Source organism: Haliaeetus albicilla, chromosome 25 (assembly GCF_947461875.1).
Source record: "Haliaeetus albicilla chromosome 25, bHalAlb1.1, whole genome shotgun sequence".
In the NCBI taxonomy this organism is placed as follows: domain Eukaryota; kingdom Metazoa; phylum Chordata; class Aves; order Accipitriformes; family Accipitridae; genus Haliaeetus; species Haliaeetus albicilla.
Genome location: NC_091507.1, coordinates 8,835,622 through 8,857,966, shown reverse-complemented (window position 1 = coordinate 8,857,966; position 22,345 = coordinate 8,835,622). Strand labels below are relative to the sequence as shown.

The 22,345-nt window shown below is 43.8% G+C and overlaps 1 protein-coding gene across 1 annotated transcript; it reads left to right on the top strand.

The window, feature by feature from the left end:
• The first annotated feature begins 172 nt into the window (after positions 1–172).
• Positions 173–12,424, top strand: ASMT (acetylserotonin O-methyltransferase). The gene is made up of 8 exons (XM_009929986.2): positions 173–4,032; positions 5,827–6,001; positions 7,213–7,342; positions 8,187–8,255; positions 8,779–8,897; positions 9,658–9,798; positions 11,073–11,195; positions 11,838–12,424. Exons 1-8 carry the CDS (start codon positions 3,871–3,873, stop codon positions 12,047–12,049), a joined length of 1,131 nt encoding a protein of 376 aa, XP_009928288.2. The 5' UTR covers positions 173–3,870; the 3' UTR covers positions 12,050–12,424.
• The last annotated feature ends 9,921 nt before the right edge of the window (positions 12,425–22,345 follow it).

Sequence of the window (22,345 nt, the reverse complement as noted above, 5' to 3'; positions counted from 1 at the left end):
TGTCATCTGCCATTTCTTACTGGCAGACACATTAATTCCACTAAATGTGCTTTGTTCATAGATAATTTCTTAGTTTCAAATGTTATGCAAAAATGACATTATTTTTTGTGTAGTATTTTTCTGTAGCAAGTCATTTAGGCAAAGAAAAATTCATCACCAAAATAGAATCATGGAGGTAAAGTAACAGCTTTAGCCTGTGCGTGGTATGAGCGCTATGACAAAAACCTTGATGGGGTTTTCAGAGAAAGCAACCCATTGCAATTTCATCTTCATGAATGCATTTGTAACTTAAAAGGAGCTTAGACGTTAAGCCTCACTAACAATTTACTTGGAAACAGCAACACAGTGTGTGTGGCTTTGCATCGATCTGGTGCGGGTTATCTGCAACCCTCCTCCCCTACATCTTGCTACTGGTAGTAATCCCATTAGACAATCACATCTGGTGTCCTCAATAGACAGATTTAGTAGTAATTGAAAAAGTACTTCGAGTGGGTTTAATTAACTGTGTGGTTATTTTATTACCAGATCCTCTTGTACCCTATATTTTTGTCTTAAGTGAAGTGAATTTATGGCCTGTTAGGACATGCTAGTCTACAGTTGTGCACTTAACTGTCTGTTATTTAGTCAAAACTACAAGAATCAAGGGTTGAGCATTTTCGTACTTGTGAATCTTTAACGCAACTGTACTAAATGTTACTGTAATAGCTGATTACCAGTCTGTGGCTGAGTTGTTTGAGGAAAGTGGTCTGTAAGCTGTTGAGCAGCAGCTAGCTCTTCCTAGGGTTGTTTTGTTTAGCTCGACGGAAGAGAAACGTATACTTCAGTGTGGCAAGGATTTGCTTCCAGTGTGGCTGATGTCCTGGATCTGAATAGCTGTTAGGATGCCAGGAATGGGAAATCTGTTTGGGCAAAATTGCACCTATTTGTTTCTCAGTAGCAGGTAGACAGAATTGGGCTTTAGCAGAGAAATATTTTTGTGTTCCTAAACCTTTCTAATCTTTTGGCTAACAAATTTATCTTTGGCTAGTGATGTTTATCTATGTACAGTTTATTTCTCCATTTTATTTGGAGGAGGGGGAAAGCTGTTGAGGGAAAAAAGTTGACCTGGTTATCCACATGGATAGATTGAGAAGGTTTTGAGCTTTCTTTTCCCATAGAACTGTTTTTGGAATGGATCTGAGGAACTGAAAAAGCTGTAGCATGTTTACTAAGAATGAGTCTAGATTAGGGCAAGTGAATGAACTCTGCAGAATCACACTTAGCACATGTGCAGATGGAGGTTCCTAAATAGAAACTGAGCTTGTGCGCTCTCCATGAGGTGGGGATAGCAGGGGAAGATGTCCATTATAAATGTAGCTGTGTTCTTGAAACCTGTTGTCCAGGCCTTTCCTTCAGAGAAATGGTGTCTTGTTAAATGCAAGCTGCACAGATTCACAGTCACTCTGGCAGAGAGGTGTGTTACGATCTCCAGCTTCCACAGTACAAAATTAACAGAATATTAGTGTCTAACCTGTACTGAACAGTGAAGTCTGGTGCACTAGTAAGACAACAGCACTGTATTTACAGGCTATGTTGGCCAGGATGAGGAGATCTAAGTATTTCAACAGTTTGGTGTTTGCTGTAACTTCTGTATGTTCAGACCTAGTAATCTGGTAACACAGGAGACCCTGTGGTGTTAGAACCTGGGAAACAGGTACTGTTTCTGAGTTGGTGTACAGAGGGAGAAAAAGGCTGATAACTGTGACATCTGCTTAGTAACTTTAACAACTAACTCTTGAAGTAGGTTGCTATTTCACTTCTGGCTAGAAGAAATACAGCATCTTTTGGCTGAAGTGTTAGGATCTGAATGCAAGATACAGATTCACAGAAGGATTATACAGTGGGACCTTATAGTTGAGAAAGTTTCACTGCATCCACAAAATGGTCAGAAGGAACATGTGGAAAACATATACTGGCCTGTTTCCTCTAAAATGAGGCAGGTTCTAAAGAGGAGCACAGAACTAACCTTCAGCAGCAGCATATAAATATAACCCTACTTCCTAGGAAAGGAAGAGAACATTAAAACATTGTGTTGGGACAAAGTTGTGAAGTGCAGTCTTTAAACATCTGCCAATCTAAGGTACACAAAAAGTTGAGCTGCATGTTGATCACTGTATTGCTCACGTTTTGCCCACTAACTTAATCGCTGAAGCATGGGGAAAGCTACCACTGAAAAAAATGCCATTTTGTAACATTTTCCCATTACTGTATTACCTAAGTCAGGTGTCATTTAATGTTGTTACCTGAAGGGTCACTAAATGTGTGATATGAAAACTGTCAGTCTTTCCTTGATGGAAAGGGCCTTTTCTCACCGAAGAGTTGCAGTGTCTGCCCAAAAAGGCAAGATGGCAGGCGTTTACAGGCTGGAGCAATAGACAGTGGGGCAGAGAGGTTTCAGGAAAGTAATCCAGGTTTTTAATTTTCTGATGAAAGACCTATGAAGTATGTTTTGCGTAAAGTTGAAATCCATGCCACATCTGGCACGTGGCAGTCATTTAATTGTTTCTTCCCAAGGATATTCTGCATGCCCCTGCTTAGTTTTGCAGAGAAGGGGAGGAAGACTGTGGCAGCCAGCTGGAAAATGTGGAACATTTTGTCATTTCTCAGCACCCTGCTCTGCTAAAACATGGCAAAGCACACGTAGGACACTCCTGCTGTGGTGCTGTTATCAAACAGGCATTGCTTTCTAAGCCGGTATGTGGGGGGACCTGCAAAATACAGAAAAGGAACAAGAGTAGATTTTTTCCTTGTAGTCTTCACCTGAGTGATCATTGTCAGAGCAAACCAGTCACTGCGACAAAGCAGCACAACAAACAGACGCTTCCAGCTTCTCTTCAGACTGGTTGCTTCTGCACTTAGGGATGGGGTGTATGCCACTGCCAGCCACCAGCTCACCTGGACCTGTGCCCATCACAGCAAGTTTCATCTCCACTCTGGCTGCGCCCTGGTGTTTCTTTTATCCTTTCCGTGGGCAGGGCTTGCAAACCAGGCCAGGGAAGCACACCCAGGTTTTCCACAGCTGGGAGGAAATTATTCCAGGCATAGACTCTGGTGGAATGCTTTCTTCTCCTTCAGCTCCTTGAGTGGACTCTGCCCTCAGATTATTTCCTCGGCAGATCTTCCCTGCTGTGTAGTAGTTATGACAGTCATTTTCCTTGCATGGGTAAGGCCTGAAGCCCTGGGTACATGACCTGGAGCCCAAGGCTGAACAAGTCTCTGTTTCAGCATGGTGAAGGTAAGTGCTGTGCATACACCTGAGTGACGGGTGAGCGGAATTAGAGCCATGGGAGATGCCAGGCTTGGCCAGGAGTATGTCTTGAACGCTTTGAGCTGAGCTGATACTCCTTCACCCTCAAACCCCTTGGAATGTCCACATCTCACTTGAAAAATTGTGTTGCTAAATTGTTGTCTTTCCTCTGGGGTCACATCATTGGGCTGACTGACGTATCTAAGGATTTCTATTCTTGGGAAGTCTTCCAGCATCAAAAAGCCAGCCCAATGGAAAAGAGCTGCTTTTGAACAAGCCCCAAGTAAGACTCCACTTTGGCTTATGAACTCTGGTGCATTGCACTGATTTCAGGTTCTCGATGCTGTTCTGTACCGATTTCTGTTTTGCTTGTTGCAAGCTTTCAAGTACTTCTGAAATACCAGCATGTTAACCGACTGCTGAACTGACAATACAAGCTTTAATTCACACTGCTGCTTTAGCCTTGTACTTGATGATGGAAGAGCCGAAGAAACAGCTGAACCTGGTAGAAAACCGCATTGAAGCCAAATAACTTTGCTAACACGTTTTGTAACCAGTGTGTTTCTCAGAAGCAATAAGATTAAATGGATCAGCCGGTGTGCTCTGTGCCTGATGGAAAGAAGCTTATTTCAATTAAGAGGACCAGAGAATCTGTGCCTCAGTCCAGAAAGAAAATGAATTCCACAGAAGACCTTGACTATCCTCAAGTCATCTTGCAATACAACAGTGGATTTTTAGTCTCAAAGGTAAGAAACATAACTCTGTTTTGGATAGATGTCTGAGAGTATGCAGACAGAAATATTTAAGGATCTCACTTTAGGTCCTGAATGTAAGTCTTTGGAATGAAAAAGATCTCATACAAAAGCACCCTGTCTGCTCATGTAGGCAGGAAGGAAATTTGAAAGGAAAAAAGATTTGAATGTGACCTGACCCCTCAGGATAGACTTAGTATTTATTGAGACCCCTCTGACCTTTGGGGGCTTGGATGAGCAGACCTTGTCTCTGCATGAAGCTTTATAAAAAACACTGGAGTTTTAACTGAGGTCTTGCTGTCTGACTGCCTCAAATGTGGAAGGTTCCTTCGGTGGTGGGATTTCTTTCCACTGTTCATTTTTGGACTTTGAGAAATGGAGAGCTGACTTCAGTTGCCTTTTCCTCCCCCCATCATACCATGCAAAGAACAGGATTTTTCAAGTATTTTCTCAAAGAATTTCCTTCCCTTTCCCATGGCTTGTCTGTATGTATTATATAGAAGGCTGTGTATTGCCTCTTTTCAAATGAAAAAAAGAGTCTGGTATAATGACTGTTTCTCCAGATAGCATTTGATTAAGGCACAAAGGTAGAACTAGCAGTTCCACTTTCCTTATTGTTTATTGATGTTATTTCCCTTTCTATGTGTGTAACCACATGGGCATAAAATTATAATATCCAGTGCAGTGGAGATTTTTTCCTTTTACTATTTAGTTACCTTTCCTATTGTCCCTTGCTACATCTCTGGCCAACAAGGCAATGGAAGGAATGCTCTTTGGGTTGTGCAAATACTGCTGCATCCTAAGGCTCCTGAAAGGCAGAACTGACACTAAAGAGAGGAAAAATGGATAATGAAAAATCCTTTTGCTTGGTGAGAAAGAGGAGTGCCCAATGCTTTCCAAATTAACACTGGTACTATGTTTTTGAGAAATGATCTCAACTTAGGTTAAACCATGTTCTTACTGAGGGTAAAATGAGCTTCCCGTGGACTTTATCAAATCATCGTAGGTACAGGCAGTCAACTGAGCTGATGCCTTTGTTACGGTTTTAGGAGTGTTTGTGTGGCCAGAGAAATAGGCTAATACTTGTAAACTTGACTGTGTACAGCTAAAGAAGGATGCTTTTCTTATGTGTGGTTATGTATGTCTGTCTGAAGGTTGAGGGTTGTTCCTGGAGATGTTACACACCTTCTTTATGAAAAGACAGGGCAATTCTGCTGGCCTGAATGAGGCAGTCCTTTTGGCTGAGAGGAACCTCCCTGCCCCAGGGAGACCACTGTAGTCATGCATGTCAGTCCCTGAAAGTAGGGTGGGATATTCCCCTCTGCTGCAAGCCACAGGAGAGTCTTCAGGCTTCACTGGAGCATATGTTAGATCCTTAGTTAAAGAACAAAAACAACAGAAAAACCCACCACCACAGAATCTTGCTTTTGTGCTCTCCAGGCAAAAAGCAAGAGAGACTGTGAGAATATGATCTGAAACTAAGGAAGAGGCAGGAACATTTGCACCCCAATCCTGGTCTCTAAATGTGAACCTTTGTGAGCCAAAAACATTGGCTGGCTTTGACAGAAAAGGAAAAGAAATGAAAAAAGGTGCACTACAAGCACTGTATGGTATTATTGGTGTTCAGAGAAACTTCAGTTTAATCATTGGACTTGTTTATATGAAATATGATTTTACATGAAAAAAATATTGTTATGTGTATATTTTCTCCAACATAGCGGCTTTAGAAATGCAGAAGGCTTTGGTGCTTTCACCTGATCCCTCACTCCCACCTTTCCTTACCTCCAGGTTATGTTCACTGCCTGTGAGTTGGGAGTGTTTGATCTTCTGCTGGAGTCAGGAGAGCCTCTGTCTTCAGATGCCATTGCTGCGCGCTTGGGTACCAGCACCACAGGGATGGAAAGACTGCTGGATGCCTGTGTGGGACTGAAGCTCCTGGCAGTAGAGCTGACACAAGAAGGAGGTAATAAAAGCAGAAGAAAGGGAAGAAACTAAAAGACTTAAACCTCTGATGGTTTTGAAAGTGAGGCAAGGTGTGTGGGGAGAGGTGTTATCTAGTGTTAGGTCAGTTACTGTAGCTGGAAGGAGGAGAGAATCACTTAGGAACGGTGTTCCCTCTTCAGCTGAAAGAGAAGCAGCAAATGTCAGCATGATTCAATCTGTAAAGTAGAACCCAGGTGAAGGGCTCTATATTCCTAAAATTATTTGTGCAAGAGCCTCAGGTGACGTTGGAGAAGATATTCAGGATCTCTGCAGAGCTGGTCTCAAGAAACCTCTGAGGTGTGGGCATGATTTTAAACCTTAAAACAAAATGTCGGGGTGGATGAGCAACAGCATGATTTAAAAACACATTTTGTTTGTCTTTGGGGTTTTACCACTGTGTGGAGTATTTTGTTAGGTTGCTGATCTGAACTGAGAGGTGAGGTAAGTTTGCCCTTGCACCAGACACATTGAGTCCACGTGGTCAGAAGGGATCTGTGGCCATCAGACAGCTGGTCAGGACTAGCCAGAGTCTTGCAAGTTTTGTCCCCTGCTCTGGCTTGTGTTGTCTTGCCCTATTTTAGGGCTTACAGTAGTTGCCCAATGAGTTTAGTCAGAGCAGGATATATGTTTTATACTCCTTTTGTATGCCAGTCCCTTGGGTAAGCGATGCTAATGCAGATGCATTGGAGGAAGCAGAGGAGATTTCTCTAAGTCCTTTAGGCATTCATCTGTCTGCAGTAGGTCCTGCCCTAGTGAACTGAGAGACGGTAGGTGTGGTTGGCATGCTGATTTGAGGACTTGTCTCCCACTTGCTGACCTTGTTGATCAGAAAAAAGACTTGTCTGCAAGGGCTTCTCATTTAAATAGAGCATACTAAAAGCTTCCTCTGATAGCAGAAGCCTATAGGTAAATGATGACACTCGTAAGGCATTCCTCTTGCTGTTCTTGAAAGAAATGTTTGGTGCTGGAGTAAGTCTAGGTAGATAGTGTTTACTCACATTGAACCCGGCAACACACATTTCAGCAGCCCTCACCCACTGCTTATTGCAGTGGAAGAATTGATTGTAGAAGCAATGTGGTTGTGTCTTTCATCATATGGACATCTTCTGGTGATAAATGCCATGCTGAACAATAGGCTTGGCAAAGTGGTATATCATATATGTTGGTAAATATATTTATTTCACCCTTTAGCCCTCTACAGAAACACAGAAATTTCCAACATCTACCTTACAAAATCAAGTCCCAAGTCTCAATATCATATTATGATGTATTATTCCAATACAGTCTACTTGTGCTGGCACTACCTGGCTGATGCTGTGAGGTAAGGAGGAGTGTTGTGTGCTCTCTGTTGCAGACTGCTTTGTGGCATCTGTGTGGCTGCTCTGAGTGGTGTGTTTCTGGGGAAGGACACAGTGAAGATGCTGGCTGGTTCTCAGAAAGACAAACCAACAGATCATTTTGGCTGATAACACGGCCAATATGTGTTCTTGTTTTTTCTTGTTTTCTATTTGTGTGTGTTCTTGTTTTCCTTTTCCTTCTGATAGTAGAGATGATCTAGCAATCAGATTTCTGTGTGTTTGACCTTCAGGAAAGCACTTGATCATTACAGTGGCTCTTAGTTGAGGAGGCGTCAATAAAGTAAATGATGAGTAATGATGCAAAGGATAGTTCTGTTGCAAAGGTGTATAGGAGTAGTTTAATATAGGGCAGGAGTCTCACTTGTTCCCGTCGTGCAACTGGTGATCAACCATAGTGTGTTTGATGGTGATGATTACACCAGTCTTGTACCTTTACCTGAGATGTGTTCCCATAAATCATAGAATCATAGAAAGGTTTGGGTTGGAAAGGACCTTAAAGATCATGTAGTTCCAACCCCCCTGCCATGGGCAGGGACACCTTCCACTAGACGAGGTTGCTCAAAGCCCCATCCAACCTGGCCTTGAAAAGAACCAGTCGTCTTGTGAAAGGTTGAGAAATATATCAGCATATTTTGGGGTGGCAAATGAGGGCGCCTTTACAGCCATTACAAACAGGCTGGCATATATTCTGTACAAAGCTGAGCACCTTCCACAGTGAAGAACTAGCTGAAACTACAGCTCTGAGGTGTGTTTGGGGTAAAAGAAAAACAAATCCATACTCATGCTTTTTTTTGGCTGCTGTTTTAGGGAAGGAAGAAACCAATATGAAAGAGCTTTTGGCATTTTATCTAAAGACCCTTTTGGAGCAATGTACAGGTAATCATTACTATATTTATAGAAAATTCTTCTATTGTAGATAAAATTAATGTTTTTAATTATGGCTCAGGACAATTAAATATGATGATGTGAGAATCCCACTCATCAGAACCATCATGCAGCATTTTCCTTTCTCAACAATATCCATTACTGAGACACTGTCTGATATTTTGAATAGAAGTATATAATTTCCTATTCTGAAAAACATATCACAGGTCTCTAGCACAGAAGCAATAGTACTTGAAGGAAAAAAAAATCCCTTGGAAGCCTGAGAATTAGCAGCATAACACACTGTTGGACTTCACTAATCTTAATTCCCTATTTAAATGCATTAATGCATAGCTGTACCCTTCTGCTACAGTAAGATTTAAGGGAGATTTATATGCAAAGAGACTGTATTCTGTGTCAATAAAAACAGATATTAGTGTTTAAGCTAAAACTTGTAGTAACAGTTATATGATAGGAATCACCAAGGATATTGTAAATTACTTTTTCTATGAACTGTGTCTGTTTGCATCAATAGATCAGAAGAAGAAATGCTGAAATTCATGGCTGGCCAGAACTCAGTATGGAGTATATGTGGCAGAGATGTTCTTGCTGCATTTGACCTTTCCCCCTTCAGGCAGATCTGTGACCTGGGAGGTAAGCGTCAGTAGATCTTCTTTAACAAGCCTCTGAACTGTCTTCTTTTACAAGCTCTGAAGAGAAAAATAACTGCTGTGTTATATGATGGGCAAAACAATGGAAAGGAGGACATATCTCAGCAATAAAGGGAGGGGTTTACTGTCTTGGTTGGGTTAAAAAGAGAAACGTGAGAGTGGTGAGAGCATTAGGAAGCTCAATGCTTTTCTCTTCAGAGTCTCATTTGTGTGAGTCGTGGCTTATCCCCTTGTGTATGTGACAGGTCTGGCATTTTTTCTTGCCTTGCTTGATACATTCTCCTGGTGCCAGACTCTTTCCCTACTCCTCTTCAGTCGGTGTCGTTGAGATAATGTCTGCAGCCTCTTACCCTGCAGCACCCTGCTGTCCCAGTGCTGCCAGGATTCATGGGAGCCATCAGGCTCCATCCCTGGTTCCCCAGCACCTGGTTTAGCGGCTCTGGTTTTCATTTCCTGACTTGCAGCATCCACAGGTGGCTCTGGCTGGGGGGTGCCTAAGAGCTGTAAGGGCTGGGGCTGACCACATAGGCCTGGATGCTGGGGGCCCTGGAGCTTTCTGCAGAGCAAACGGAGATGGTGGCCTCTCCTGTCCCTCCCCTTCCCTTTCAGCAACACGTGGGGAGCAAATGTACCTTGCCAGCTCCTTCGAGGCTGAATGCATTGTTGCCTGCATCGCTTCACAGGGGTGTTGCTGAACAGGTTGGTTTTCTGTCAGCGCTGACCTTCTTTTGCTTTCCCCAAAGGAGGTGGAGGAGCTTTGGCCCGCGAGTGTGTTTCTTTGTACCCAAATTCCATGGTCACAATTTATGACCTGCCAAAGGTCGTGCAACTGGCCAAAGAGCAATTTGTTCCCCCTGAGGAGCATCGGATCGCTTTCCATGAAGGTAGGTGCGGATGGCGGTGTAGTGTTGTCACAGCTGTTGCTCCTGAGCCCCTTGTCTCTGCTCAGAGGTACCATACTGGAGGTTCAGGTCTCCAGCTGCCCCTTCTGTGGGCAGAGTGTCTCAGACTGCAGCCACCCCAGCCTGGGTCTGCAGTTCATTGCTACCACAGGGCTGCCCCAGTTGTGTATCTGCAACTACCTTCTATCAGAGACAAGACTTGGGTATTCAGCAGCCCAGAAGCTTTTTATTCCTGAACAGAACTATTTGACTTCTTCAGAACAAGGGTACTTTAACAAAAAAAGGGTCCTGCAATTTTGAAAAACTGCCATGCCGTGTTATAAATCTTCCCAACACTCCCTTTTCTCCTGTGCAGGCCTCCTGGCAGATGTGTGGGATGCCAGACCTGCTCTGAGCAAGGGGTATTCCTCCTCAGGTCATGATTGATTGCCTTTCAGATCCTAAGATACTTCAGGCTTTGAATGTGGGTGAGCTAGCCCATATTCCTCTTGCCCAGTCCATAGATCTCGCTTGGTCTTTGAACCATCTACGATGAAAATGCATGTAGGGAGATCTAGTTTTTAATGTTTACAAAAGCCTTCAAAGTGTTGAAATGACTTAATATTGCTTGAAGCTCAGAGAGAGGGAAGAAGCCTTGAGGAAGGAAGGGAGTACATAAACAAAGATGGAGAAACACAGGAAATGTTACGTATGCCAGTGGTGCAAAGAAATGGGAGCGGAAATGACAAAGTAAGATGCAGAGAGAAAAAAAACTAATGCAGTACACCAAGTGCTGAACAAAAGGCATGGTGATGAAGCTACTGCTAGGAGGCGAGAGATGTGTATTTTTTCCTTATGGATTTATGATGTAGCTCTGTGGTTACTGAAGGTCTTTGAAAATTTGCTTAGATAAGGGAAAATTCTTTCCTTTTTTCCATGACAGAAACCATGACAAACTGTCTCCTCTTAACACTTTATGAATCTGAATTCTTGTCATTGGAGAAAACTTAAACTCAAATGCTTTCCTGTGCATCAAAGGCTGTTTCAGATGAACTGCTACTTTTAAACATTTCAGACCTTCTTGAGACTGACCAAGAACAAAATCCTCTATGCAGTGCCACAGAGGACTTTTACCTGGTAACTCTGTTGCTGCCTGATGTGGGTGATGGACATGGCAAGCCCGGAGTCTTTAGAACTGGACAGAACTGAAAATATTTGCTTAACCCAGCCCTCTGTGTTTGGGGGTTTTGTGTAATACACATATTCTTGCTTTACAGGAGACTTCTTTAATGATTCAATTCCAGAAGCTGAACTGTATATTTTATCCAAGATACTGCACGACTGGGATGATGACAAATGCAGGCAGCTGCTGGCAAAAGTCTACAAGGCTTGCAGACCTGGTAGGTGTGAGCTCTTGAAGAGCAGGGAGACCCTTGCCTATCAGTAACATGAAGCACATCAGTCTCTGCTCAATTTGGGTGGCAGTTTCAGTGCAGGGGTTTCTTGGTTTAGTCTTTTGCTTTCCTAGCCAGCCATGTGCAGCTGAGCCAAATAGGGCCTGGTCTAAGTTCTCCTTAGCCAGCTTCCAGTTTTAGTCTCCTTCTCTACAGGGAGTCATCTTTCAAGGCATTTAGGTGTAAGGATTGGGGATTTTTGGTATTGTTTAGAAAGACCAGTGTATACATCATCGTAAAAAACCCATTAAACATCACATTGAACCCTTGGAGCTTTGAAAACACTGCCTACAGAGATGGATTCTTGGCAAAATCAGTAAGCTCCTGTGGATTTCAGCTGGGGGAAATGGGAAGTTTCCATCCCAGCCATAGCATCCCCTTCAGCCCTGGTACATCAGTACCTAGGTAGCCAAGCAGAGGCATGCTCCAATGCCTTTGCTCTTTCATTGTCTTCTGTGGTGCAGAAATATGACTTAAGATAGAGGCTGCTGCTTCCCAAAACTAAAGGTTAGGATCTAGTAACTCAGCTGAGAAATGCCTTGTCTTCTCAGAGCTCAGCATGTGTTTTATTTCTCTTTATTCAACCAGGTGGTGGAGTGCTGCTGGTTGAATCGCTTCTGAATGAAGATAAAAGTGGGCCTTTAGAAACCCAACTGTATTCGATGAATATGTTAGTCCAGACAGAAGGAAAAGAGCGAACAGCAGCAGAGTACAGCAAGCTCCTCGAGGCAGCTGGCTTCAGAGAGGTTCAAGTCAAGAGGACTGGAAAACTCTATGATGCTGTTTTAGGAAGTAAGTAATAGTACCTCTTTTATGTACCTAACAAGATAGAATAAGTGGAGAAATATGATATTCTCTTCAAAGAGGGGAATCATCAACTTAGCTTTTAGTTAATGCAGCCAACATTTTTGTAAGCTGATATATTGTCAGGAGAATCACTAATGATAGATCTTGAGCATGCATGGATTGTGAGTCTGGCAGCCTGACTAGGGCTTGCCTTTGGATCTAGAACAGAAAGAAAGAAATCAACACGTTCCACAAGAAATGACCCACGAAAGAAATGTGTAGTGTGTCTGCTTCATATTTTTTCATTCTTTCCAATTTTAACGCTGTATCTGACAAAAGCAAAGCTGAATTTGTACTTGAATTCCTTCAAAATAAAACTGATCACTGCACTGAGCTCTGTTACCTGAATTTTTGTTCCTGGGGAATTGGTATAGTAGAACAGATCAAATTATGTCTCCTTGTGGTTAGTCTTCTCAGAGTTCAGGAGAAATCCTGTCTGAACCTTGGAAAGTTTGGCATGAAAAATTATATTCATTTTTTATTTCCTGTAGATTTTGATTTAAGTTAAGAATTTTGTAGCTTGATGGCTGGCTGAAGCACAGGGGATGCTCTTTACAGGGCAGGCCCAGAGGTGACAGCTGAGAGGGAGAATGATGCAGCCAAGTCATTCAGTTACACACTGGGGAAGTCCTTATTGCACGCCTCCTGCTATTTCTTTAAATCATTTGATCAAGCACAACCTGCCATAACCCACCCAGTTCATGGAAGCGGAATTACAGCTTACTGGAGTGAGAAACATTTGGAGAAGGCACCAGAAGGTCACTCTGTAGCTGTGGCTTGAACACTAATTGCACTTGCACATTAAGCTGGATATTAGAGGAGCCTGAGATGGTCTTCTCAGTAGCCATCTACAGAAGCCTCCTGCTCCTTTGATTGTAGGAGGAGCATAGGGAGAAAGTAGCCTCAGGAGGGAAAAGTTGGCCTTTTGTCACGTTTTGTGATATCAAAATCAAATCGCAAGGCCATAATGGCCCTTCTCATTCTTAAAAGTAACAGGGCACAGTTCATGAGCCACTTACACCCAAGTAGGATCTGGCCCTGTAGATATCGACAGGATACTGCAGGGGTTGGGGCAAGTGGTTTTGGAGAGTGCCCTCGTAAGCTGCAGTCACCATGCAGTGTTCCCTACCTGCAAGTTACGTGGCATGAAGGTGACTTTGCCAGGAGCTGCATGCTGTGAATAATGTGTTCCGAATGCTTGCTCGCTTTGCAGACAAAGCGAGGTGTTACATCCTGCAGCAGCCAGGCACGAACGCAAATAATGAAATGAGGCTGACCACGTCTTTGTTGATTCTCCCCACACCACAAAAAATCCAGATGTTCAGAGAAATTATTTCACTGCTTTGACTGTACCAAGTAGCCAATGAAGTATGCTGGGGGAAAAATACAAAACTCCTATCTGGTCTTTCTCTGATACGCTTTTTACCCCCCAAAAGTTGCATGCCCAGGGACTGCTGGTTGTTCACGTGGCTGCATTGTTTCCTGAGCCAGTAGACAGGCCAGTCATGGTCAGCATGCTGCAGCTGCATATATAAACTGACACATCATATAACCTTGATGAGTCAGAGAATTCCTGTCTTGGCTGGTGTCAGTGGTAGTTCTGCCCTTGACTTTTAAAAAAAAAAAAAGTGAGCTGGCTGTTTTGGTTTGTCAAAACAAATTCCTTAAATATGGTTCTTCTGCACTGAGTTGATTCAGGACATGACCTGCATGTCATTAACTTACCAGCGAGTGGCTTGGGCATGACTTGAATAGGCAAGATGCACACCTGGTTCTAACATGCCTTTTAGCTGTACCAGTGTTTGAAGATGCTGGGTCTTTAAACAACAGATTTGACCCATCATTACCTGCAATACAGATGGAAATGAATGAAGTGTAGAATGGTGATTGCAGAATTGAAGATCATTGTTATTTAAATGACTTTTATGGGTCACAGGGTCACATGTGATGGCATCTGAGAGCAGTTAAACACCAACACATGATCACAATGTGCTCTCATTGCCTGTGTGAAGCAGAACCTCTAGCTGGCTATAGCTTTGGCTGCTCATTCCTTATCTGCTAGTTGGCATTTGAGCATCCAGCTTCTGGGGCGGGGGGCGCTAAAGCTACTCTCTTATGCTAGATAACCAAGGAAATACTGGAGTATGCATAAGGAAGATATTAAAATTCTCTATTCACCTTCAGAGACCAGACCTTTGAAACCACAAAATAATTGAATAAGAGGACTTGTGCTGTTTCCATTAGACTACATTTATTCATCTACTCAGTTCTGATTTTCCTATTCTTCCTCTTTATGTCCCTGCCCTTTCCTCTGCAGTGTTCAACCTCCTCTTCCTTCAGATCCTCTCCTTTCTCCCATGTGCCTTTGACCTTTGTCCATCCTTTAGTCCTTCCTTCCTGACCCAAACAGAGAAGGTTGCTCTATGAGCACAGAACAAGTCAGTGCCAGACTAAGAGTGTAAGTCCAGAATGCTCTAAGACCTGCCTTGACAAAGCAGAGGCATAGCTGGTCTCATCAGAGCCTCTTCCCCCCCCCAAATGTCATACTCTCTAAAGAAGACCTGAAACAAGTGCTTTGCTGTACACAGGCAAATTAAAACCCTGTTTGCTCTATGGTTTCCATGCTCCAACAGGCATTTCTGATGACACCTTGTTATATATGGGGTCTTTCAGCTGTGTTTTTTCTTGTCATTGGATATTTTAATGTTAAAAAAGATCATATAGGAACAAAGCAATAAGGTGGACGTTTCCAAGTTACTTGTGTTTTGGGTAATGAAAGCAGTTCCCAAGTTCAGGGCCTTTCATGGTGCTGGGGTGGGACGTTTTCTGTTTGATGCAGATGTCCCTTGTCAACAGAATTCTTTCCCCCTCTCCTGGAATTTTTAAGCCATATAGGTTGAGATAAATTTTCTAGCTCCTGATATGATTTAGGAGTAAGGAATGAAACCTGGCAATACCTGGGGTGAATCGGCCAAGAGCAGAAGAATGCACCAGGCAGGAAACGTAGTCCATGAGCTGAGACTGGCTGTGCCCAGCTGGGCTGGGGGGGTGCAGCTGCCCCCAAGGCTGCTCTGTCTGGTAGGACAGAAGCTTTCAGCAGGGCCTTGGCCTGGGAATTATATGAAAGAGCAGAGGGCAGGAGGAGCCAGGGAATTTGCCTTGTTAGTGTGCTGACTGGAAGCTAAAGGCTGCTACCTTTCAAAGGGAGGCTTCTCTACCCTACAGGTCCCTTTGGGAAGTTTCCTTCCATGTACCTGTGTGCTGGTTTTGGCTGGGACAGAGTTAATTTTCTTCACAGCAGCTAGTATGGGGCTATGATTTGGATTTGTGCTGGAGACTGTGCTGATAACACAGGGATGTTTTTGTTCCCGCTGAGCAGTGCTCACCCAGAGCCAAGGGCTTTTCTGCTTCTCCCCCCACCCCACCAGCAAGCAGGCTGGGGGGGGCACAAGGAGTTGGGAGGGGACACAGCCGGGACAGCTGACCCCAACTGACCCAAGGGAGATGCCAGACCATAGGACGTCATGCTCAGCAGATAAAGCTGAAGGGGGAAGAAGAAGGAAGGGGGGACGTTTGGAGTGATGGCGTTTGTCTTCCCAAGTCCCCGTTCCGCGTGCTGGAGCCCTGCTGTCCTGGAGATGGCTGAACACCTGCCTGCCCATGGGAAGTGGGGAATGGATTCCTTGGTTTGCTTTGCTTGTGTGCACAGCTTTTGCCTTCCCTATTAAACTGTCTTTATCTCAACCCCTGAGTTTTCTCACTTTTACCCTTCCAATTCTCTCCCCACCCCACTGTGGGGGAGTGAGCGAGTGGCTGCGTGGGGCTGAGCTGCCGACTGGGGTTAAACCACAACAACCTGCAAATGAGCAAAGCCCAGAATGCTCTGTAATGTCTCCTGACGTGCATCAGTGAGAGGTGCACACAGCCTTGCTCTCAGTACCAATGAGCACGTATGCATTCATGGGTCCCTTGAATATGACTGTGGCCTCTAGTTCTATCTGATCTCTGTGCCTCACCAGGTCACCAGCTCTCACCTCTGGTTTTCCAGATCAAGTGGGTCTTCTATGCAGCCAACGACACCTCTGGCTAAGGCCCCATCGTCTGCGAAGTGCTTGGTCCAGCCATAGTCCTATGGAAACTGTGTACAGCAATATTAAATGTATCATTTTCTTTTGTTGGTTTAATTTCATTTTGTCTGTGACACCAGTCTTTTCTTTTTCAGTGGTAATTATGTCCAGCCTAATAATAATTCAGTTCTCAAGACTTCATTAGACTGGGTGAGGTGGGTTCCTGGCTTTGCATGGGAGAGGTGTTACTCTTGCCCAGAGTGATTCCTGGTGTCTCAGTGAGAAGAGGACTGACTTTGCTATTGAGGGCCATGGGCCTTATACTGATTTTGCCTCTTGTTGACTTAACAAGTCTCCAGCTCTGGCATATGGGGCTTGTTATCTGACTGTTTTGAGAAACTACCGTGGGAAGCAGAGCTTGATAGCAAGTGTCTCTTGCTGTTTGTCATTCCACACTTAGATATCCCTATCATAACAAAGGCCTTGAAAGCATGGGTGCAGGCTGAAGGCAGGTGCCCCAGCACAGTCGATAACTCGCTGACAGTCATTGGTCATTGAAGAAGCACAGCCTTGAACACTGGGGAAAAAAACTGCCTCAAATATAACAAACAAAAGAAACACTAACTAGGCAAGAAAAAATGGCAGAGGAGCAGAGTAAGGAACGCCTGCCTAGAAAAACAACAGCCCGGTATGCAGCTGGATCAGGCGGAGGCTGGGGGCTGAGTGCTGCCTAGAAACACCTTGCCAAAGGAGACCTCAAACAGAGGGGAGAAGGGTGGGAATTGTCACCGTGGGAGCTGTGGTTGCAGAAGAGCTGCGGGATGGTGGGAACCAGGCACATGCCCCCAGGGTCCCGGCTGGGTCCAGGGTCCAGCTCTCCATCCCTCCCCTGCCTGCTCCTGGAGTCCCCGCGAGGGACCTGGGACCTGCCCACCGGTTGTCCTGGACTGCGTGTGCTGCTTTAAGTGTGTGTGTGGTTTTCCCCACAAATTCTGCAGTTTTCTCCCCTCTAATGCTCTAGCCCCTCAAAAAAGCCTTACTGCAAACTAACTTAATTTGGGGCAAGAGCAACATTTTGAATGAAGCTCCAGCAGCGTTATGGAGAATATTCTACACCGGGGGCAGGGAGGTGAGGTGGGAGAGAGATGGTGGGGGGGTGCTTTCTGGATCTCAGTAAAGGAAGGCTCAAAACAAATGGCTTAGTAAAACAAGTTTTAATAAGACAGAATAAGAAGTGGAATATAGATAGCAAGTAAATCTTACATCCCTTCAGATGCCAGGCACCCATGTTCATGCAGCGCTGGATGGAGCCCTGCTGGATTTTCCCACAGCGCATTGTACAGATCCTGTCCATGGAGGAACGCACCTCATTTTGGGTCATTCGAGTTATATAATTTTCTTACAAGAAAAAGGATATTCTCACAAGAACTTTTTGTTGCAGTTAGATAAAGGCAAGGCCACGCAGGTGGTGTAATCACTGGCAGTGAGCGGGAGCTGCCTGCAGGCTCCTCTGTTATAATTACTGGCCAAGTTTGTCCTACAGCCGAGGGTGCGAGCAGCTCAGCACGGGCCTGAAGAGCACCCTGGGTGCACAGCACCGTGCAGCATGGGCTTGCGCCTGCGCGCCTTAGCTGTGATGTGGATCACTACCTCCTAAATGTGCAATGGGCTGTGGTCAGGGTCAATACATTCCACCCCTTCATCCACATACAGCTCGCCTTTACCAAATATATTAGAAATTACAGATTACAGTAATAACATACAGGCTTCTCAAGCCCAATTGCAAGGCCCAGTAGAGCAGACGTGGCCTGTCCCAAGACCGCTGGCTCCTTGAGCACGATGTCTTCTGCAAGGCTGCCAGTAGAGTGGCTTCCAGAAGGTCAGCATGTTTCTGAAGAACTGGATGTTTTCACACCTTGCAGCCAGGTTTGCTGAAGGCGATTTGATCGTAACAGGATGAAAGAGATTTCTTAAAACAGGAAATATGTCTGTGTGTTACATGTTAGTGCAATCAGACTGTCAGGAGCTGACTAAAAGGACATAAAACTCAGTATTTCTTTCCAACATCTCAGGGTACGTTTTGAGAATGACTTAAGGTTCATGTTGTTAGAAAGGTACATATTTAGTCTTTATCCTGTGCCGTATCTTGTAGCTTTAAAACAGGTAATGCTTTTCAAAATAGAATACAGTCTTCAATCAATAAACCTTTGGTGTGATAAATGAAGCAGTGCCAGTAGCACACGTTGCTGATATCTTCTTTCAGCATTTATAGTACAAAAGGAAGACTGCAGTTCCAGGCTGTGATATGAATGCTAATGATGCCAAAGTGCGACAAAACTGTTCACCTCCTAATGCTTATTAAAAACATTTTTTTAAAAATGAATAATCTCATATGAAAACACTGAAATATTGGTAGGATTTAACTTTTAGTTGGAGACTAGATAATCTAATACTATTCTACAAACATTTCTTTCAGGCCTTTAGTTGTCAGAAATGGCATTCAACAGCCTTGGACGCTAAAGGAGGCTAAAAAGGCAATAAAAGTGATGGCATTAATAAGTGTGGGAGTAAATGTTAAGGCACCAGTGTTAGAGCTGCTGAGGGCAAGGCTGTCTAATGGGCAAGAAGGAGTACTTTGTGTGCAGGGGGGTGCAAAGAGGATGGAGCCAGGGTCTTTTCAGTGGTGCCCAGTGGCAGGACCAGAGGCAACGGGCGCAAACTGAAACACAGGAGGTTCCCTCTGAACATCAGCAAACACTTTCTTACTGTGAGGGTGACTGGCACAGGCTGCTCAGAGAGGTAGTAGAGTCTCCCACCTCGGAGATATTCAAAGGCTGTCTAGACATGGTCCTGGGCAGCCAGCTCTAGGTGGACCTGCTTGAGCAGGGGGGCTGGACCAGATGACTTCCAGAGATCCCTTCCAAACTCAAACATCCTGTGATTCTGTGTGTCCAAATATGGATGGATTTAAGGCATGGTGAGTCTGGCAGCTCATTTTTAAGGAGCAATAACTCAGTGTTCACCTTTAGCTATTCAGTTTCATGTAGTGTTTTGAATGGTGGTAGGAAAAATCAGATTTCAACTGTTTATTGGTGTTGGGCAAACCACGCTCCCAACCCAGAAAGAGACCAAGATGATTCCTAGGGGAAGACATCTCTCCAAGTATGGGCTGAAGATAAATCAGAAAGAGGGAGAGTTCAGGCCAAAGTACTGGTTACTGGTCTTGCTTCAGCCCCACCACACCAGAGCAGTTGGCTAAAGGAGGCTGTGGAAGGATTGTGGCCGCCCCTTGAAAGCTGAGTTCAGCTACAGGCGAGTGCAGTGACCTAGTGTACATGGCAATCTCCAGTGTGGTCTGTGTTCAAAGCAGGTGGCAAAACACAGCCCACAGATGGTGGGCAACAGCGGCAACCCTAAGTACCGTGACCCCACAGATGGCTCCTGTAGCAGCCAAGATGCCCGAGGTACTGGCTGCAACTGTAGAGAGAATGAGGGGCTTTATGATAATAGACTACGCAAGTTCATGGGCTGATCAAGTTCCCACGCTAATGGGAGGAGTACCCGCGGAAAGAGCAGCAGTGCACTTAAAGATTGTTGTACCTACATTACGTGTAGTGTTCAGCCTTTTGCAGAGGCACAAACAGCGGAATTATGAGCTGTCTAAATTGCATTGCCAACAACTAATCAAATAGGCCCCATGTGGGCTCTGCTGGGATGACTTCTATGGAGAATGGCAAACAATTGGGATACAGTCAGGTTTTGTAATGATTTTACAATCCAAGACAGGAAAGCAGGCATGTAAAAAAAGCTGGCATGGAGAGCAGGCCAAATAATCTTGTCCTGGAAAGCCCCCGTTTGTGTTACTCATGCATAGAAGAGCACCTTAGAAAAGAAATATAAAAGCTAAATGGAATAATTTTGTTTTAGCACAGACACCTGCCAATACCCAGATCCCTCAAAAAGCCTTTTCATCTAAGGTGGGCATGTACAGCTCAGGAGGTTGTAATTGAAGACTGACAAGACAGAGGACCAGGTCATTTAGCTATGATGTTGGAATTATAAGTATACCAGTATCTTTTTTGTATAAGTGATTCCCAACCTTTGTATGGGTGGGAATATCCTGAATTGTTTCACCTTAATGACTTGTGTGCTAAATGGAGTGTAAAAATTAGCAAATATACCACAAAAAACCCCAACTTCACTGGAATGTAAAATGACCTACAGGGTGGTCAATCTTTACTCTGGGTACTGTAAAATAAAAATTTTGGAACTACTCTGATGTTGCCAATCTAAACTTCATGAAAGCGGGGTCTCCACAGCTAGCCATTCCCCGCGTAAATTTTCTTTATTTGCTGTATTATAAGAAGGATAGCAATTTTGATGTGAACCATGTGATATTTACAACCTTTTAATAGATTCAGTGAAGTCCAGGGAATAAAATTATCAATTAAAATTTTAGATGGAAGTCTAATTATGGGGGGATAAACCCAGCTATTCAAAATCACCATGGAGAGTTGGAAAGTCTTCCACTTTCAGAGGAAAGAAAGGGAGAGACAGTGGCTTAAGTTATTTATGGAAATTTAGGGATAGTGAGGGGTATCATGAATAGCACAGACCTACAACCCATTTGAAACAAATTCTCACTCATGGTCAATGATCTGGTTAAAGCTTCCACACAGCAATATGAAATGGTACAAGTTTTAGTACAGACTGAGGTGGATTATTGCTGCTTGTCAAAGGCTGTGTCCCCATGAATGTCAAACATTATACAAACGTGAAGATTCTGTCTGGAATATTACCTCCGTCATGTAGTATGCTAATACACAGACTTTATTATTTCCAGGAAAAAAAATGCAGATCAATTAAGTATGGAAATATCCTCTATGCTAACCTGTGCATTAGAAGATTGCATATCAGTAAGCATAGCTTTACAACATTGTGATTAGGAAGACTGTACCTTTTGCACAGTGCTCTGTAGCAATTATTTTAAAATAACATTTTGTAAAATAATGGTTCCAAGATAGGTAGGAAATATCAGCTGGTGGAAACCAGAGGTTCCTGAACTGTGGGCATATATTAATAGGCAAAACACTGGGTGAGTGTGTCACATGTAAGCATAAACCAGTTTGACAGAGAAGTTCATTTGTTATTATGGATCAAAATGGTTAGTTTCAGAAACATGTGACCATAGTGTTTCTGTTCTAGAAAAATGTCTGCAGTTATTCATGGCTCTAAAGAATTACTCTGATGCAAAAGGTACCTTGTCATTGTGGAAAAAAGTATGTATCTCGTATTCTGTATCCTGTGACGTTTTAATGATAAGGCCACACCAAGTTGAAAACCACACTTTACCAGAAATGACTGGGTGTTCTGCCTACCCAGCCCGTACATTTTGTTCCTTTCAGGTAGCCTGGCATTTGAAAAGCCGGAGTCACCATTTGTCCTGACATGTCCTGGCATGGGAGCCCCAGGGGTACAGGATAGAGATGGGGAAAGAAATCCTTGAAAGTGCAGGAAATCCTCAAGCGCAAGTAATTCCTCCAGAAGTATTAAGCTTGTCCCATGAGTCCAAATTCATACCAGGTAACTTAGAAAGCAGCTTTTTTCCTGAGATAGCAATGCCAACCCCTCAAATGTGAGGTCTGTGCATGTCTTTCATCTGCATACCATTGCAGTAAAGCAATTTTGATGATGTACAAGTCATTATGCCCCAATTTATCAATATTGGTAGAAAGGGATTGCCAGGACTTTAACTCTGCATCTGTTCATCCATCTGTCTGCTAATGGACCGTTATTATTGGAGTGTAAACTATTCAACAGTTGTAGAACAGAGGTGAATCCTTGTCTAGTTTTGCTAATGAAACATTAGTTATCAGGAAGTCACATCCTGAGTGCTGCTGAACCCCCCCTCCAATTTTGTCAGAGGCCCTTGAAGTGCAAGCACGGGATAATACCAGAGGCCCAGGGGTATAAACTGAAATCACAGATGATCAGTTACAGATAAACGCAACTTCAACAGGTGAGTAGAAACGATTTTACAGCAGAATTTGAAAACGTGTAGACTTGTGTAACAGACTAGTGCAGCTGCCCATGATTGATCACATTGCAGAGATGTCTGTAGCAAGAAGATAAAGCGACAATGAACCCAAACGACTCGCTATTTGCACTTGTTCAGAACTGGGT

What these genes read in the sequence shown, in the direction of transcription:
- ASMT (XM_009929986.2), top strand. Translation starts at nt 3,871, where the DNA reads ATGGATCAGCCGGTGTGCTCTGTGCCTGATGGAAAGAAGCTTATTTCA. An exon ending in CCTTTTGGAGCAATGTACAG is followed by an intron (nt 8,256 to 8,778) that starts GTAATCATTACT and finishes TTGCATCAATAG; the next exon opens with ATCAGAAGAAGAAATGCTGA. An exon ending in GCAGATCTGTGACCTGGGAG is followed by an intron (nt 8,898 to 9,657) that starts GTAAGCGTCAGT and finishes CTTTCCCCAAAG; the next exon opens with GAGGTGGAGGAGCTTTGGCC.